The sequence below is a fragment of the Pempheris klunzingeri genome, chromosome 21, assembly GCF_042242105.1.
Source record: "Pempheris klunzingeri isolate RE-2024b chromosome 21, fPemKlu1.hap1, whole genome shotgun sequence".
Taxonomy (NCBI): Eukaryota; Metazoa; Chordata; class Actinopteri; order Acropomatiformes; family Pempheridae; genus Pempheris; species Pempheris klunzingeri.
This window is the reverse complement of record NC_092032.1, coordinates 19,923,915-19,943,290: the sequence shown is the minus strand read 5'-3', so window position 1 is coordinate 19,943,290 and position 19,376 is coordinate 19,923,915. Positions and strand designations below refer to the sequence as shown.

General features: G+C 44.1%; 1 protein-coding gene across 1 annotated transcript in view; it reads left to right on the top strand.

The window, feature by feature from the left end:
* Positions 1–19,376, top strand: part of tnikb (TRAF2 and NCK interacting kinase b) — a 54,020-nt gene that overhangs the window by 13,940 nt on the left and 20,704 nt on the right. The window contains exons 3-18 of the mRNA XM_070852977.1: positions 463–519; positions 707–832; positions 1,339–1,449; positions 2,208–2,298; positions 2,745–2,875; positions 5,045–5,099; positions 5,440–5,518; positions 5,907–6,082; positions 6,180–6,246; positions 7,272–7,470; positions 8,534–8,650; positions 10,294–10,380; positions 11,699–11,899; positions 14,573–14,857; positions 17,579–17,743; positions 18,955–19,197. Coding sequence (XP_070709078.1) covers positions 463–519; positions 707–832; positions 1,339–1,449; positions 2,208–2,298; positions 2,745–2,875; positions 5,045–5,099; positions 5,440–5,518; positions 5,907–6,082; positions 6,180–6,246; positions 7,272–7,470; positions 8,534–8,650; positions 10,294–10,380; positions 11,699–11,899; positions 14,573–14,857; positions 17,579–17,743; positions 18,955–19,197 — 2,190 coding nt within the window. The remainder of the gene's footprint in view (positions 1–462; positions 520–706; positions 833–1,338; positions 1,450–2,207; positions 2,299–2,744; positions 2,876–5,044; positions 5,100–5,439; positions 5,519–5,906; positions 6,083–6,179; positions 6,247–7,271; positions 7,471–8,533; positions 8,651–10,293; positions 10,381–11,698; positions 11,900–14,572; positions 14,858–17,578; positions 17,744–18,954; positions 19,198–19,376) is intronic.

Genomic DNA, 19,376 nt, shown 5'->3' with positions numbered 1-19,376 from the left:
CAGCTGTGATACTGACTTCAGTTTGGAAGAGGCGAAGTTGGACTCGGTGTTGGATTTTTAACGTTTCCACAGCTTCGGCTTCTTCCTCCGGTGCAGCGGTTACCAACCAAAGGGTCGGGACCCTTCGGAGGGTCACAAGATAAATCTGAGGGGATGCAAGTCAGAATTCAGAAATGAATAAGACCTGATAATTATGAGGAAAAAGAGAGAAAAGATTTGATAATATAAAAAAAAAAAAAAGATCAGGGGTTAGATTTTCTGAAGCCTTAAACAGAACCAAGAGGAGGTGCACAAGTGTATTTTTCTCTCAGACTTCTTGAATTACAAAGTGCTGAAGGTTAATATGGAAGATTTGCTCAATTACACCAAAAATAAACGGCCTAGTCCGGCTTCAAATGGTGGAATTGTTGAGCAAAGCGAAGCGGTCATCATTTTACCTTTTTTTTTCTTCGTGTCTTTCAGGGTCGCCATGTCAAAACAGGCCAGCTTGCTGCTATTAAGGTCATGGACGTCACTGGAGTAAGTGACACACACACACAGAAACACACAGCCTCAATAAATCTGTACATAAACACACACACACACACATCTTGACACTGAGCGTACAGCGGCTGGCTCAAGCTCCAGGATTCAAATATTTAACATTTCAGTAAACGCATTGTATTGTTTTGTATTAGCCTTGTGTATGTGTGTGTGTGTGTTATAGGATGAGGAGGAGGAGATTAAAGCAGAGATCAACATGTTAAAGAAGTACAGCCACCACAGGAACATTGCAACCTATTACGGAGCCTTCATCAAGAAAAACCCTCCTGGGATGGATGACCAGCTATGGGTACGTACTGTACATGTGTCCACAACACCTCCTTTTTTTTCCTTCCTGGACACGACGATTGTTTGTCTCAAGTTTTTGCAGTTCCACTTTTTACCATCTGTGGTGGTCTGGAAGAGGGAAACTTATAGTAAAGAGTTGATTTCTTCCTTTATATTCCTTTTCAGGGGGCGTTAGCATGTTTTAAGTCAATGCAATGTTGTGTTTTTGGTAGATACTAACATTGGTAGAAAGGCAACTAGGCACCTGAATCAATAGATCGCACAATAAAGCACATTTAGTAACTAAGATAAAGCGGATTCGGACGTTATGTTGCTCTCTAAATCAGCGCTAAGCAATTTCCTGAATCCTGTAGTATAAAATTAACCTTGTTTTCCTTTTAAAATCACAGCAAACAGGACAAAATGTTCCAATTGAGGTTAATTCAAGACAAACTAGGTGAATAATGTAGAAGTAGATGTAAAAAACGTCTGATAATCTGTACAGTAATATTGTGTGTGTGTGTGTAGCTGGTGATGGAGTTCTGCGGTGCCGGCTCAGTGACGGATCTGATCAAAAACACCAAAGGGAACTCTCTGAAGGAGGAGTGGATCGCCTACATCTGCAGAGAGATCCTGAGGGTGAGAACTGAAACTGAACCATTGGCTATGTGTCGGCGTAAAAAACACCTTTTGTAGGTAAAACCTCAAAACGGTAGATTTGGTGGAACACCTTTGATGCTGCAGCGTTAGGGGACCCGCGAAGGCTCCCTGAGGAACGCCTTATTTTGATATTCTGAGGCATTTCTGTTTTTTTTTTTCCTGTGGCAGCAACCCAAGTTGCTCTGAATATAACTTATGTCCTAAGTATTTACAAAAAGTGTTAGCGTGTTTTCACATTTGCCCTTCTTAGTCCAGTTAAATCGGACTCTGGTTTGTTTTCCCCCTTGGTGCGATTCATATGAACACAATCGCACTCGGGTGTGAACCAAAACAATAGATTCTGTGTTTTTGTGTGTTTCAAGAACAATTGCTAGTTTAAATTAAAGGAAAACGTTATTTACAACCAGGTGCATGTTGGAAAGAGTATACATACCTTTTGTATTTGTATTTATTGTTTTAGCCCAAACCAGAATCTTTTCCTGAATCTAACCAAGTAGTTGTGGTGCCTAAACCTAACCAAACTGCAACTGAAAACTGATATGACTTTAGTTTAGTTTGGGTTTCAGGACCTGAATGTGGTCATTGTTTTGTGTCTAAATGCTGCAGACGGAAGGAGTGCAGCAAACTGTGATTTTGATCATAGACAGATCTGTGTAGAATGTATATAATATACACATAATGCAGGATAATATACTGTATAACAGGAAGTAAATGAGCGTTTCTCTCTCTGTCTCCAGGGTCTGACCCATCTCCACCAGCACAAAGTCATCCACAGAGATATCAAGGGCCAGAACGTGTTGCTGACGGAGAACGCAGAGGTTAAACTAGGTGAGGGGACACACACAAACCTGCCATTGTTGTGTTATCACACAACTGTTGGACAATATGTCAAAGTACAGAGGAAAAGAAACCACCTGTGCAGCTGTTAATGTGCTCAGTATGTGAGGTTATGTGAAGGAAACAAACACACGCTGTAAATCATACAGGTTTGCTCTCAACTATCAGCCCTTCGGGGTTTCTTATCTCTCCTGCACAGTCCCTGCAATGTTTGTTTTTTGCTTTTATCACCTCCTTTGTGCTAATAGATCAATAGATTCATTAGAAACACACACACACACACACACACACATTACATACTGTATGCAGCTAAAGATACTGATAGTAAAGGACATATTTTAACAAAGAAAAGGAGACTTGACATATGTATTTGCATAATAGTATATAAGTGTGTAGCTTGTGATTTAAGTATTAAATGTGTGTGTGTGTTCTTGCAGTGGACTTTGGTGTGAGCGCTCAGCTGGACCGCACGGTGGGACGCAGGAACACGTTTATCGGGACGCCGTACTGGATGGCCCCGGAGGTCATCGCCTGTGACGAGAACCCCGACGCCACATATGACTTCAAGGTACAGCTGATGTGTGTGTTCGTGTTCGTGTGTGTGTGTGTGTGTGTGTGTACACGCAGCTTACTCCGCTAACAGAATAACAGAGTGACTATCACGTTTCTGGAAGCTCTGACTTTTTAAAAAATGTTAAAGCTGCTTTTTAACTTTTTTACTAATTTGTTTTGCTGTCTAATCTTTCCTTGTTCCCAATATGCAAAAATAATTGCAATTTTTGAAAAGTTAATTGCTTCATGGGCTGAAAGAAGCTAAAAGCTGCAGAGAGCTGATATAGAGAATAAAACATGAATGTTGTTAATCATCATCACTGCTGCAGTAGGTGAAGCACAGCAGTGCATTTTAACAATAGTGTAAATTAAACTGAACTGCAGAACCACTACATCTCTCTTCAAAACAAAAAATGTAGTTGTTTGTTCTTCTTTTTTGAGGAAATATACCGTCCAGGCTGCTTTAAGGTTCTCTGTAGAATATCTCAGCATCTCGGGTCAAACCTAATGTCTAATTCGTTCTGTACACAACCGTTAACCGACAGCCTCTCTTGTTAGCTCAATAGCTGCGAGTCTGTCGCTGGGCAGCAGCTCGGCTCGGTTTCACCGTGCTACGGGTTGCCATTCCTCGACTGCACCTTTACATTGCTTAACCCTTGTTAACCCTTTGTTTAACCCTTTAACCTTCTGCTCGACCGTATGGTAGAGCACATTTTGACTCACTATATCTTATTGAAAAACATGTTTTACTTACCACATCTCAACCGTTTGGTGGAGGCCAATATTTCCAAAAATGTGGGGTCTGTTTGTTGATTGCTTTTTTCTTGGTGAAGACTTTAAAGGGTAATATTAATGCTTGAATGTTGTATAGAGAACCTTAAATACTGAAGTGATAGCGGATTCAAAACAATGCTCCACATCAGCGGCAGCCATCTTGTTTGTTTATGAAAATACCTCAACAGCAAATAAAACAGGAGCTGCAGATTCATTGGGGGTTCAAAGGGTACAAACAATCTAGAAATTTGCATGTATGGATTCATGGAAAAATAATGCCGATAATAATCTCTGTTAAACAATAAACAGTACAGTCTTTGTGGCTGATGGAAAAAATGGACCTTTTGAAGCTCCACAAAGGCGATTTATGAAAAAACAGCAGTCAGAATGCTTGAAGCTGTGAACAAATAACACCAAGTGACCTTTAAGATCTCTGAAAAGGTTCAGTGATCATAACTGTTGTTTTATTTGGAGACCTTTAATCTCTGATCACAGGCCCATGTAAAGTCTCCTCAGTGTGAAGGATGTGCTGTAACGGGGATGGGATGAATCCATGTGGAGAGCCTGTGCATGGATGAGCTCTCTGGCAATATTAACAACATTAACATCAACTTTAAGTAGTTTAAGTTTGTTGGCTAAAATATGCAGATAAATTATGCAAAGGATAACTCCATGTATTTTTAAACATGGGCCCTATTTTTACACATTTTGGGTTCGTAATGGCTGGAAGGTACAACAGCCGGAGAACAAACTGCAACTGGCTTCAATGAAATCCTTTTGGTTTAACCACAAACAGCCGTTATATCGCTCTCTGCACACACACCAGACTACATTCACAAAAACAGGGATTTTCCTGTGCATAACAAAGGAGTGACAGGTCTACCGCTGCCTCATTGTTTGTGTTATTCTATGTTACAAAATATTACGCTGACTCCATTCTAAATCTTTTTAACACCAAAGACACACAATAACCTAAACAAACTAACTGATTGTGACAGCGGTGGACCAGCAACTCCTCTGTAAAATTGCTGTTTTTGTCTATGTAGTCTGGTGGCTTTGAACCGAGCGCTATAACGGCTGTTTGTGGTTAAACCAAAAGGATCTTCCAGGTCTCTCTCTGTAGGGATCCTTTCCATGATGCTGTCACACACTGATGAATAACACTCTGAGCCTGTCAGTGGATCAAACAAAGTTTAAAAATATCAGAGTTGTCCTTTAAAAGCAGATAATATTGATGAAAAGTTAGAGATCTATACAACAATAGCAGCGGCAGATGGGTGATTTCTGTGCCTGTATTTTTATCATTTAACAAGTACACTGACCAGTGGACCAAAAACATGATGTGTGAAGTCGGTAACAGGTTTTTAGGATGTGAAAGTTTTCAGTTTTCTCTCCCGGTCTCTCTCTGCAGAGTGATCTGTGGTCGCTCGGTATCACAGCTATAGAGATGGCAGAGGGAGCACCACGTAAGTGTGAAACATCAGACTCATTAAACTCCAGCGAGTGGACACAGAGTACAGTTTATATTGTCGCTAAAAGCCTAAATTCATCTCTGTTTCCTCCTCATTTCTTCCCCTTGTTTCCTTTCCTTTCTTCTTGTCATTTCCTCTTTTGTCCTTTCCTTCTCTTTCCTCCTCTGGTTATGTCTCCTTTTGTTTCCTTTCCTCTCCTTGTATTTAACTCCATCTCGCCTCCTGCCCTTTTTGTCCTCCCTCCATCCATCCCTCCCTCCATCCCCTTCCCTTCCCCTCTCCTCTGGCTTCTCTCTTTTTCTGTCTCCCCTTTTACTTTCTCTCTCTTCCTCAGCTCTGTGCGACATGCATCCCATGAGAGCGCTCTTCCTCATCCCCAGAAATCCTGCCCCCAGACTCAAGTCAAAGAAATGGTGAGTCACCTTCCACTAAAACACACACACAGATATTTCCTCCGCATCTCTTCGGTGAAACAGATTTTTCTGACACGTGTGCCTTTAACTGAATTCTTGACTTTAAAAACCTAAAAGCTTTTTTACATTTATAAGTCATGGAAATTCAACTTTGTAGACACAGAAAAGTCAGGAGATTTTACATTTAACTAAGAGCTGGAGCCCTGCATCCATGATTTATGATGATTTATTAAGGTTTAATTAGGCTACTGTGTGTGTGTGTGTGTGTGTGTGTGTGTGTGTGTGTGTGTGTGTGTGTGTGTGTGTGTGTGTGTGTGTGTGTGTGTGTGTGTGTGTGTGTGTGTGTGTGTGTGTGTGTGTGTGTGTGTGTGTGTGTGTGTGTGTCCAGGTCGAAGAAGTTCCAGTCGTTCATAGACAGCTGCCTGGTGAAGAGCCACAGCCAGAGGCCGAGCACCGAGCAGCTCCTCAAGCACCCGTTCATCCGGGATCTTCCCAACGAGCGGCAGGTCCGCATCCAGCTGAAGGACCACATCGACCGCACCAAGAAGAGGAGGGGGGAGAGGGGTGAGGCTGCTGCTGCTCTCCCACCTGACTCACCCCACAGCTGCATGAAGGTGTGAGGAATGTGAGCGCTGACCTCAAGTCTGTGTGTTTCCTCCAGATGAGACAGAGTACGAGTACAGCGGGAGCGAGGAGGAGGACGAAGAGAGGGAGATCGGAGAGCCCAGGTACCATCACTACTACTACTGTTACTGTACTACTACTAGTACTAGTACTAGTACCATCACTACTACTACTGTTACTACTACTAGTACTACTACTAGTACTAGTACTAGTACCATCACTACTACTACTGTTACTACTACTAGTACTACCACTACTACTACTACTAGTATTACTACCACTACAAGTACTACTAGTACTACCACTACTAGTACTACTACTACTACCATCACTACTACTACTGTTACTGTACTACTACTAGTACTAGTACTAGTACTACTACTACTACTACTACTACTACCACCACTACGAGTACTACTAGTACTACCACCACTACTACTACTAGTACTACTACTAGTACCACCACTACTAGTACTAGTACTACTAGTAGTAGTAGTACTACTAGTACTACTACTACTACTAGTACTACTACTACTACTAGTACTACCACCACTACTAGTACTACTACTAGTACTAGTACTACCACCACTACTAGTACTACTACTACTACTAGTACTACTACTACTACCATCACTGCTACTACTAGTACTACCACTACTAGTACTACTACTACCAGTACTAGTACTAGTACTACTAATACTACCACTAGTACTACTACTACTACTACCAGTACTAGTACTACTACCACCGCTACTACTAATACTACCACTAGTACTACTACTACCAGTACTAGTACTACTACTACCACCACTACTACTACTGCTACTACTAGTACTACTACCACTACTAGTACTACTACTACTAATACTACCACTAGTACTACCACTACCACTGCTACTGCTACTGCTACTACTAGTGCTCCTGATCATGACGATGCTACCACAGTATTTGTACCACAACATGGTGCAGCCAGTGGAGTCGCCCCCTGCTGGACACTAGAGAGGACGCAGGTTGAAGTCTTCACTGTTCAGACCAGGAAGCTGCATCCACTTCTTATATACACTCTGTCGTAAAGAACACTGACCCTGAAACCTTTTCCACTGAAATGTAATCACATGTCCTCCTCTAGCTCCATCATTAACATTCCCGGGGAGTCCACCCTGAGGCGGGACTTCCTGCGCCTCCAGCTGGCCAACAAGGAGCGTTCGGAGCTGATCCGGCGTCAGCAGCTGGAGCAGCAGCAGAACGAGGAGCACAAGCGCCAACTACTGGCTGAGAGGCAGAAACGTATCGAGGAGCAGAAGGAACAGAGGCGACGGCTGGAGGAGGTGAGCTGTCCGTCAGTACGACCTACTGCATACAAACAGCTGTTATTCACTCAGTTAGCATACTCAGCTCACCTAAAGGGCTCCTTTGGTGTTACACCTGGGCTCTGTTCGTAGATACTTGAGTTGAAAATGACTAGTAGCTTTAAAAACATTTGGAATTGGTCCAGTAGATCGCCTCAGTCTGCAGCTCTAGTACTTTTAAATCTGGACCCCATATTTTGGCTTTGAAGTAACTGGTGGGCACAAAAACTTTGGATTTGTCCAATTAGTCCAACAGACTATAACCTGATCACAGTAGGTCCACTAAAAGAGCTTGTTTGATCCACTGACAGGCTCAGAGTGTTATTCTAAGTGTGTGACAGCATCATGGAAAGGATCCCTACAGAGAGAGACCTGGAAGATCCTTTTGGTTTAACCACAAACAGCACACACACCAGACTCCATTCATAAAAACACTGATTTTACCGTCTACTGCTGCCTCGTCACACACACATTTTCAAGCACATTTTCTATAAATTCCATCAATAGTTTATATAAAATGATTATTTTTCTCCTCTTATTTAGAACCTTTGTGCCCATTTTCAGCAGGCGGTGACAGAAGTTAGTGGTGGTGGTGTTTGAGACCGGCCTGCAGCATAATTTGCAATAAAGTACAATAAAAGTCCCACGATAAATGGGAACACAAACAATACCCAGCCATGTTAGCCATGAATGAAGGGGGCACTGTAAAGCTTGCTGTTCCAGGCTGTGGAGTAAGTGCATAAGAATCAGCCTTAAAATATTTAGAAGGACAAAAGACACCTGAAAGAGAAGAGAGTCAACAGCTGAACATCTCATGGGGTAAATGAGAATGCCAGTTATAGCCTGTGGTTGTTTTCACCTGGAAAATATCTCAGCTTTGATTATGAAACGACTTGTCTTCCATGCAAAACCCACCACACCTGTGATTTTGGCACCTCAGCTCATCCAAATGCCAGGAAAACACACCTGATGTGCACACACACACACACACACACACACACAGAGCTGAGGCGTTGTTTTGTAAAATCTCCTCCGCCTACAGCAACAGCGTCGGGAGCGAGAGATGAGGAAGCAGCAGGAGCGAGAGCAGAGGAGGAGGTACGAGGAGATGGAGCAGCTCCGCCGAGAGGAGGAGAGGAGGCACGCCGAGAGAGAGCAGGTAGGAAATCACCTGACCCACGGCAGGCGTCACGTCACGGGTGACATCCAACGTGAAAAGAGCTCACTGACCTTTGCCCTCTACCCACCTTCACATGAGTCACTAGTGATTTTATCTCTTCAGGCCCCTAAAAACTATTCAAGTAAAAGAATGTGATGTAATGTTATACTTTGGGGCAACTGGGCCCCTCAAAGTGGGTCCACTAAAAGAGCTTGTTTGATCCACTGACAGGCTCAGAGTGTTATTCTAGGTGTCTGACAGCATCATGGAAAGGATCCCTACAGAGAGAGACCTGGAAGATCCTTTTGGTTTAACCACAAACAGCCGTTATATCGCTCTCTGCACACACACCAGACTCCATTCACTAAAACAGTGATTTTACCTCACAGAATACTGATCTACCGCTGCAATAATCAGTTAGTTTGTTTGTGTTATTATTTGTTACACAAGTATTGTGTTGGATTTGAACTAACTTTTTAACCCCAATGTCACTGTGATGTCACAGACTTTGGTGTTTTAAAGGATTAGTTCAGATCCAACACAATATTTGTGTAACAAAAAAATAACGTGCTCTGTGAGCTAAAATCCCTGTTTTAGTGAATGTAGTCTGGTGTGTGTGCTGTTTGTGGTTAAACCAAAAGGATCTTCCAGGTCTCTCTCTGTAGGGATCCTTTCCATGATGCTGTCACACACTTAGAATAACACTCTGAGCCTGTCAGTGGATCAAACAAGCACTTTTAGTGGACCTACTGTGATCAGGTGCAGCTGTCCCAAAGGATCACGTTGCAGCCACTGCAGCCCGTTTGGCAACTACTGGATCTACTGGATCAGTTCCAAAACTTGGTGTACCTACACATCATTCAGACACCAAGATATCTACAAATAAAGCTGTTGAGTAGCACAAAGTTTTCTGAATCCTTTTTAAAACTTTTAACGTTATTGGTGCCTGGTGGATCCTGTTTTTACAAGTTTGTGCTACAGTTCTTCTTTTATTATTGTTATCATTAAAAAGAGAGAAATGGATCTCAGATGCTGCAGCACCACACATCCAGTATTAGTAATGAGTAGCAGGATTATGTGTACTGGCCACTACAGGTAGAGTCTCAACTTCTTAAATCACAGGCAGTCATAAGCTTCACGTTGATAGTAGTTATGATCATCACAGCCCTTCAGTATCTACTGCCTCCTCCCTGGGAGTGAGCCGTTATATTAGTGAAATAAACAACAACAACATGAGAAATTGACGACAGTTCGAGCGCAGCGGAGGAGACAGGAGGCTTTGCAAATGACTGCATGACTAACAGTTAACTTTTCCTGAGCGCTCCACTGATTTCTGCCTGTTGCACAGCTGATTTCATGCTGATCTTTAACATCATTCCTGCGATAATAAGCGTGTCCTCCTGCTCGGCCAGTCGCGGCCCCCTGCTGCTTCTCTCTTTTTATCTCTCCTCGTCTATTTTATGGCTAAATCCCTACTTTCACACCTCTTTAACAAGTCTACTTTTCCTCCTCTTTCGTTTCCATCGCTCCTGTTTCCTGCTCTGCTGACGTCGCTGGTTGCCTGGGCTCTGATTTTCCTCTCGCCTGCCTCGGTGCTCTCTGATTGGCTGCTTCTCCTGCTGTCCCGGGTGCCGATTGGTTAGGAGTATATCCGTAGACAGCTGGAGGAGGAACAGAGGCAGCTGGAAATCCTGCAGCAGCAGCTCCTGCAGGAGCAGGCCTTACTGCTGGTAACCTCCCACACAAACACACAGCAACACTAAGTGCAGGGTTCATACTGGTGCTGGGAATCCTTGAAAATACTTGATTTTTAGTGTGGCACTTTCAAGGTTTGAAAAATGCTTGAAACTGCTTGAAATTCTAGTTGCATTAACAAATTAAATCGCTATCTGCCTGCTTTTTAGACGAGGAAAAACTAATCAAGAGTATGATGTGATTTACTAACAGCCATGAAGTGCTGGAAAGGCTTGAAAGTTCACCTTGAAATCCTTGAAAAGTGCTTGAATTTGACTTATGAAAAGGTTTGGGGACCCTGTGATTAGAGGTTTGCAGAACTTCCTTTAGTTCTTGTGTTTAAGACAACAGTGACAAAAGTTTCCATGACAACTGCTCAAAGGCTGGTGACCATGGAAACAGCAGGGATACCAGGACGTGGCGGACGCTGGTTCCGATTGCTATTTACACACAGAAAAGCTGATGTAGCGAGGGACGTCAATGCTTAGGGTCAATACTGAGGCAAGACGGAGTCACACACACTCTTGCTGTTTGTTCCTTTGGAAAAAAAACCCCATCAAATCGATAGAAACACACGGCGGTGGGCGTGTCAGTCGGTAGCCGGCGGCGCTGAAATGACACTTTATTCGGCTTCATTGTTCACGATGACGTCCTCGTCCTTTTATCAAAGACATCAAACCAGACAGCTGAGCCCAGCGCGCCGCCTCAAAACAGGCAGCGATTTAACGTCATCAGTCTGAGTGGCACTCGTCCTGAAGATCGCAGGTTCGATCCCCATGTCGAAGTGTCCTCGGGCAAGACGCTGCGCTCCAACTAGCTACTGCAGCCGTGAATGTGCATGAAAGAACTTCACAGACCGATCTGAGTGTTCGAAAAGACCAGAAAGGCACCAAACAACAGTCTATTTACCGTTTACACACACACACACACACACACACACACACACCGGCAGCTGCAGACTTTCACACACAGCTCAGATAAATGCCACACCGCTGACCTGACAAGGCAGTGAGAGAAACATGTGTGGACACTTTCAAACTGAGTTTTCAGGCCGGTCAGACACTTAATCTGAACAAAACCTCGGCACAGGAGGCTGCATCAGGTGAACTAGAACAAAATATAAGTGGGCCAGAGCAGAGAGTATGAGAACCCCCCCAGCTCCATGTTCCCTAATCATTTTAATCAGACTTAAAGTTAAGATATACCCAAAACATGCCTCACTTTCATCTGCTCTTGTGCACATGGACCTCCTTGCTTGTTTAGAGCCCGTTCCCCCGCCCGTTGTCTGTTGACCACTCGTCTTCCGATGTGCAGGAGTACAAGAGGAAGCAGATAGAGGAGCAGCGGCAGGCCGAGCGGCTGCAGAGGCAGCTGCAGCAGGAGCGAGCGTACCTGGTGTCGCTGCAGCAGCAGCAGCAGCAGGAGCCGCCGCGACCGCCGCAGGACAAGAAGCAGCTGTACCACTACAAAGACCAGGCGCCGGGCAGCAACGACAAGCCCGCATGGGCCAAGGAGGTAGGCTGCACACACAGGGAGAGGTTTTACTTTACACTGCACTAAACACTAATTAATTACTGTGTTCAAACAAAGATGAAACCTCTGGAATAAAGAGACGTATTTCTTTGTCTGGTTTCAAGACACTTTTGTAGCCACACAAAGGAGATTGGTGTGAGTGCACCAGAGATCAGATCAGCACAGCCATGACGGAGGAGCACATGGTGCAGTCTCGTCTAAAAGGTTCCTCATTCCTGCAGGAAGGTGTCGGAAGTCAGGTTTCATGCTTCAGAAACAAGAAAAAGAGCAATAAGTAAATAAAAGAAGGGGGTTTAGAAATGTATAACCTTCAGTAACAGAGAGACAAAAGGCAGAAAGGTCTTTAGTTTGACTGAAGCCTCTGAAAGTACATAGAAAGTAGTAAATAAACACTTCAGAGCTTTTTGTTTGAGTCACAGACTAAGTAGTGGATCTATTGAAGCGTTGGACAAGACGTGATGTCCTTTAGTCCCCCTTTAGTCCCCCTTTAGTCCACCTTTAGTCCCCCTTTAGTCCCCCTTTAGTCCACCTTTAGTCCATCTTTAGTCCACCTTTAGTCCATCTTTAGTCCACCTTTAGTCCATCTTTAGTCCATCTTTAGTCCACCTTTAGTCCATCTTTAGTCCCCCTTTAGTCCATCTTTAGTCCCCCTTTAGTCCCCCTTTAGTCCACCTTTAGTCCATCTTTAGTCCATCTTTAGTCCATCTTTAGTCCACCTTTAGTCCATCTTTAGTCCCCCTTTAGTCCATCTTTAGTCCCCCTTTAGTCCCCCTTTAGTCCACCTTTAGTCCATCTTTAGTCCACCTTTAGTCCATCTTTAGTCCATCTTTAGTCCACCTTTAGTCCATCTTTAGTCCCCCTTTAGTCCCCCTTTAGTCCACCTTTAGTCCATCTTTAGTCCATCTTTAGTCCCCCTTTAGTCCATCTTTAGTCTACCTTTAGTCCATCTTTAGTCCCCCTTTAGTCCCCCTTTAGTCCCCCTTTAGTCCACCTTTAGTCCATCTTTAGTCCATCTTTAGTCCCCCTTTAGTCCATCTTTAGTCTACCTTTAGTCCATCTTTAGTCCCCCTTTAGTCCCCCTTTAGTCCCCCTTTAGTCCATCTTTAGTCCATCTTTAGTCCATCTTTAGTCCCCCTTTAGTTCATCTTTAGTCCACCTTTAGTCCACCTTTAGTCCACCCCCTTTAGTCCATCTTTAGTCCCCCTTTAGTCCCTCTGTAGGGCCCCTGTAGGGCCTCTGTAGGGCCGATGGGGCAGCGTCCCTCCCTCTTGGTATCACAGCACGCCTGGCTGGTGTCAGAGCAGACGGTTGGGCTGTGGGCCAAAGCTGAGGAGCAGGATCAGGTCTTTTATACTGGACACGTTCAAAATAAACTCAGTGCACGTTTTAAGAAATATTTCAGATTTAATGCTCATCCATAGATGAAAGCAATTACTTACTAATTCATTTGAAAGTAGAAGGGACCTCAGAGTGCGCAGCCCTCCGCCAAGGCCAGTAGTCCACTATAATAGATGTCTGGTTCTGGATCCACTCCTAAATGTAATGGGTTAACCAAGTAATAAAGCATAAAAACAAGGAATATAGCAGTAAACCTTCATTATTCAGAGCCATAAATGCAGATTTGTCTGAGATCGTTAACAAAATAAAGAATATGAATGTAGGGAATGACCCTTTAATCACATTTTGAAGAAGAAGAAGAAGAAGAAGTTAGTGTTGTGTGAAGCACTGAACCGCTGTGATTTAATGTTTTTACACACACACACACACACACTGCTGACATCCAAAGGTGTGTGCACAGACACTCAGGTGCACCGTTGCAAACAAAGAAGAGAAACAGGTTTGCATGTGGAAGCGTGACCTGGTTAACAGCAGCTGTCGGTTGGAGGCCGACGGAGGTTAACAGTGTGTTTGCTCCGTTTTCTGCCCTCCAGGTATCATCTGCTCCGCCTCCCATCGTTTCATCTGTGCTGATGCTGGAAAATGACCATTTTCAGTTTGTTTCAGGTGCACCAGCGGGACAGTGACGCTCTGCTGCATGTTTTATGTGGAGTTTAATTCCTAAAATTACATCAGTCTTCTCTTTTTCAGGCTTGTTTGACAAATGAGTGCAGCTCATGTGATAATAAACCTTAAGGCCTGTGCTCATCCTACGAGAGAGTGATAAATTATGTTAAATTACAGATTTAGTAAAAGTATAAAACAAGTTTAGACTCGTCCACAGCTGATCTGGCTGCGAAATCAGAAGAAGGAGAGAAACACTATGCCGCTGTTTTTATGAAAAATAAATAGATGCAGAAATTAGAAATATGCTGTATTCACAAACAGCATCCTGTACGAAGGATATATCAGCTGTGCGACAACAATCAGAGCGACAACATGTCCCGTTGATTTGCTTTGTTTGTTTGTTTGAGGAATAAAGACGCATATTTTGAATTTCTGTCAGTGATGGTGAGCAGATGCTGAAGTTATCTGCAATATTTAAACACAAAACCAGTCAGAAACAGTCTGAAGTGGATTATTTCAATTATGACCAGTTTTAGATTTAGGAAAAAGCTCCAAAATGGCTGCCAGAGGGTTTATTACCTCACCTGTACCACCTCACCGCTCTCTTTGCTGTGTGTGTGTTCATTTGTAAACACTCACCTTGCTCTCCAGGTGATGCGTCGAGCTCAGAGCAACTCGCCTCGCATTCCTCCCAAGAAGTACCACTCCTTCAGGGAGACGCGAGACGTCAACCTCGACAACCTCCTCCTCCTCCCCGGCTACAAGCCTCGCCGCCCCCGCCCCCCTTCCTACCCCGCCCATGTCAGCCCCTCCAGGGATCACCTCCACGTGCCTCGAATCCGTGTCACCTGCGTGCCCGACTCCGCCCCCAGCTCCTCCCAGCCAGTGATGCGCCGGCGGAGCCCCGACTCCAGGGGCCGGAGCCCCGGTCGCCGGGTCAGTCGGAGGATGAACAGACTCTTTCCTCCTCATTCTGTCCCTCCTCTTTGTGATCCTGCAGGTGCTAACTCACTAAACACCTCCCCTCTAATCACTCCTCTCACTTCTAACCAGGTCGACTGGCGGCAGAGCTGATAATGTGGACTCTTTCTCACTCCTCCTTCACACTCTTTCTCACGGGCTTCCTCTGATTAATCTCCTCTTTGATTGCTGCCGTCAGTGTTTCCACCCTGAGACCACGTCCCACTTCTTGCACTGAATCACATCACGTTGTGTGTGTGTGATGAGATAAAGAGACCGAAGACGAGCTGCTGGAAATAAACAACTTTCCCACTTTAATCTTCTCTAAATCATCTTTATGTTTAACCTTTCTAACTTTGCAGGTTGTGCAGGTTACTGACACGGTCTGGGCTGAACTGCGGCATTCTGGGAGCTTTTCTCATCTTTTAATGCGGCGGCTGTCAATCTGGAGGTTCTATTTGCCGTAGTCATAATGTAAAATACAGCACAAGCGTCGTGTGATGATGAACGAGAAATAAAAGTAATGGAAAGTCTTAATCCTGGTTTGGTTTAAACCGGTTTGACAGCCGTCGTTTTCCTGCATGTTTTGGTGCGAAGGGATCAAATATCTAACTGTTACTTAACTTCAACTACTCAGACTAACTAACGTTTCCTCTCAGGCTTTGTTAATGTTCTTCTACTGACCAGGACTCTCCTCATTTCCAATATGTATTTATTACTTTTCTTTATGTTGTTGCACACATCTCGACACCTCCAGGTCTTCTCACTGGGATGTTGTGTTCAATGTAAATCAAAAGCAGGTTTTTTTTTTCAGATTTGGAGCTATTTTGCCTTCATAACATCAGAAAACATCCCAAATACACAATTAGATGTTTATTTTACTTCACTTTGTCCACTTGCGTGTAGATTTCTCCTATTTTCACATCTTTTAAGGCCGTTTTCTCAAAATGAAAATCTCGTCTGCAGCAGCTCTCCGGTTTTATTCCTCTCCATGTTCTGAAGCTTTTTGCAGAGGGCTTCGTTTATATATTATTCATAGCCTGATTTGTAGAACATTTTATTCCTAAAAACATGACGAAAATGGGTGTTGAGGTATTTTATGATTTATGGAGGGATTAAAAAAAAGATTCTTCTATTAAAAACCTTTTGGCTGTAGATAAGATATAAAAATATTCCTTTATTAGTCCCACGACAGCAGACAGGAGGAGACACACAAAGATTTCTATGTACAGTTTAGAGAGAGGAAGTACAGAAACAATATAATATCCATATAATATAGGAAGATATTAGAAAGTACACAGTGAAGTGAAGTACAGTGACACCAGTGTGGGGTTTTTCTGAAGAAGATGTGGGCGTAAAAAAATGCAGGTCAGCGCTCCACATCTGAACTCTGCTGGTTTTCTTATCGCCATAAATCAAGGCCATAAGCACACACACACACACACACACACACACACGTGAAGACCCCTCCCCGGTGTAAACACACACACACACACACATTTAGGGCACATCCCTGCCCTCTGGTGGCAGCTGGGGGACTGATGTAGGGCAGCTGCAGCTATATCAGTCTCTCTCCCTCTGGACACACACACACACACACACACACATATGGAAACACACACTGCGCTCAGATAGGTCTACCCTCACCTCAGCCCCCCCCCAGGATCCCCTCGAAGCTTCAGAGGAAGGAACGTTTCCATCACACACAGACACAGACTGTAGGCGCTGAGGTCTGTAGATGAACGGCTGCAGTAATGACCAGCACAGCTTCATCACGGTAACCATGGAGACCTTTACCAGGAAGAGCCAGCCGCTGTGTTTTTAAACCTCAGCCCCATTTTTACTTATTGATCCGGCAACACTGAGAGTCCCTCCTCTTCCCTTGAGCTCAATGGGGCCTTATTTATAAAAAATAAATAAATATAATAAATAAATATATATCCAGTTTGAATTGTGCAATGAATCACACTCATGATGTTTGTCAGTTTAAAATATGATTTTGCAAGTCAAGAAAGCCGCAGTTTGTTGCAAAACGATCCTTTATCTCGACAAACACCATGTGTGTGATTCATGGCACAGTTTCTCGTTGTTAATGTTTGTTTTTAGAAATAAAGTCCACCATAAGGAGCGACTTATCACAACACGATATCCTTTAAAATGTCCTTAGACCAACAGTAGTATTTTCCAGATACTTTAAAAGTGACTTAAATTCCCTCGTGGTGTCGAAATAAAGCATCTTGATTCGTTTTATCACCACCAACATATGAACTCAGATGTAAAACTCGCAGAGTCTCGCAGTGTGTTTCATGATAAAACAGGCACAGGTATTAGACACCTGTCTGTTATCTGGTTTCAAATCCAGTTGAATGACCTATCGTGTCCTATCACTGTCCCTTTCTAGCCCCAGTTGCAGCTATAACCACAAAAATAAAGTTCTACCATCAGTCAGACTTTGGGTAAACATTGGCTCCTCCAGTCTGCGCGCCGTAAAAATAGTTTTGTCTGATTTTTGTAGGGAATCGGACCTGGGAGCTGGTGTTTAGACTGAAAAAGTAACTTATGTAGGTCATGTAGAAGCATCAGATCCAACCGCTCACCACTAAACACACATCTCAGTCTAATGAGTTGTAGTACAAACACCTCACTGCATGCTGTGAGTGACTGTGATGTGTGTGTGTGTGTGTGTGTGTGCGCTAGGTGGACGAGCATTATAAGATGAACAGACAGACTTCTCCTGCATTGCAGCATAAAGTCTCCAACCGGATCTCGGACCCGTCGCTGCCACCCCGCTCCGAGTCCTTCAGCAGCGGAGGCATCCAGCAGGCCCGGACCCCGCCGATGCACCGCTCCGTCGAACCACAGGTGTGTGTCCTCTACGTCTTTACGTGTGAGAGTGTGTGTGTGTTGGCATGCGACACAAACTTCCATCCCTCAGGGTGCGGTCACATGGCCACGGTGCTGCCTTCAAGTCACTCTTCCAGGATAACGCTGGTATTTTCAGTTTTAGGTCCACTAAAAGTGCTTGTTTGATCCACTGACAGGCTCAGAGTGTTATTCTAAGTGTGTGACAGCATCATGGAAAGGATCCCTACAGAGAGAGACCTGGAAGATCCTTTTGGTTTAACCACAAACAGCACACACACCAGACTCCATTCAAAAAATAGTAATTTTATCTCGCAAGAAACACGGGAGTAGCTGGTTTACTGCTGCATTGATGGGTTAGTTTGATGGGTGTTATTGTGTGTTACACAAATATTGTGTTGGATCTGAACTAACTAAGCCTGACAATAACACTAACTAACTAAATGATGGAGACAGCAGTAAAGCAGCAACTTCTGTGTAAAATTACTGTTTTTTTCAATGGAGTCTGGCGTATTTGAAATGTGGTTAAACCAAAAGGATCTTCCAGGTCTCTCTCTGTAGGGATCCTTTCCATGATGCTGTCACACACTTAGAATAACACTCTGAGCCTGTCAGCACTTTTAGTGGACTTTGACTGTAGTTATGTAAAAAATACCAGAGTTGTCCTTTAGGAAAACTTGAAGAAACTGCTGGATATGAGCTTTTTTCAGACTTAACTTTGTTTCGATTCACTTCATGAGCAGAAGTGTTAATGCACCTCTACAAACTCTACAAACTTTCATAGTTTAAAAGTCATTTCATAGTGTGAAATACAGGGTTACTGCAGAGATACTAATAACTAAACAGGGCGGATGCATGCTGTGTTTCACTCTGACAGTCCCGACTAATGGAGATCTGTTACCAGAAACAGTGATGCTGTCCGAACCATGAGTTTCATGATCCGTTGCTCAGCTAATTGTCAGGGTTCATAGAGGAAATGTGGCGGTGCTGTTAGCGCTGGGACAAAAGGAGGATTGTTGTGAACGCACCGAGGCACCTGTGTCTTACCTTCCTCTCCTCCTTTCCCACCTCATCTCTCGCCCCTCCTTCATCACTCCTCCTCACCCTGATCTCACAACGTGCAAACCCAAATCCTGATCCTGCTCTTCCTCCTCAACCTTGCCTGTTTCCTGCTTGTGTGTGTGTGTGTGTGTGTGTGTGTGTGTGTCCAGATGGCCCACCTGGTGCAGGTGAAGAGTCACGGTCTGTCAGGCTCACAGTCTCTGTACGACCCCCACGGCGTGTCCTCTTCCTCCTCGGCGTCGCCCTCCCCCTCCCGGCCTCCCATGCCCCGGCAGAACTCCGACCCAACCTCCGACACCCCTCCTCCCCCGCCCCTCTCTCGCCTGGCACCCCCCCTCGACAAGCTGGACCGCAGCTCCTGGCTACGGCAGGACGACGACATGCCCCCCAAGGTCTCTGCATGCCACGACCCGTGTGTGTGTGTGTGTGTGTGTGTGTGTGTGTGTGTGTGTGTGTGTTAACTGGAAGCTTTTCCTTTTCTTTATTCTGTTTTCTCGTCTGTGTGAAGTTTTTACTGTTTAGTTTCTGTGTCTGATGTTTTTTTTTTTTAAATAATGTTACTGTGTTAATA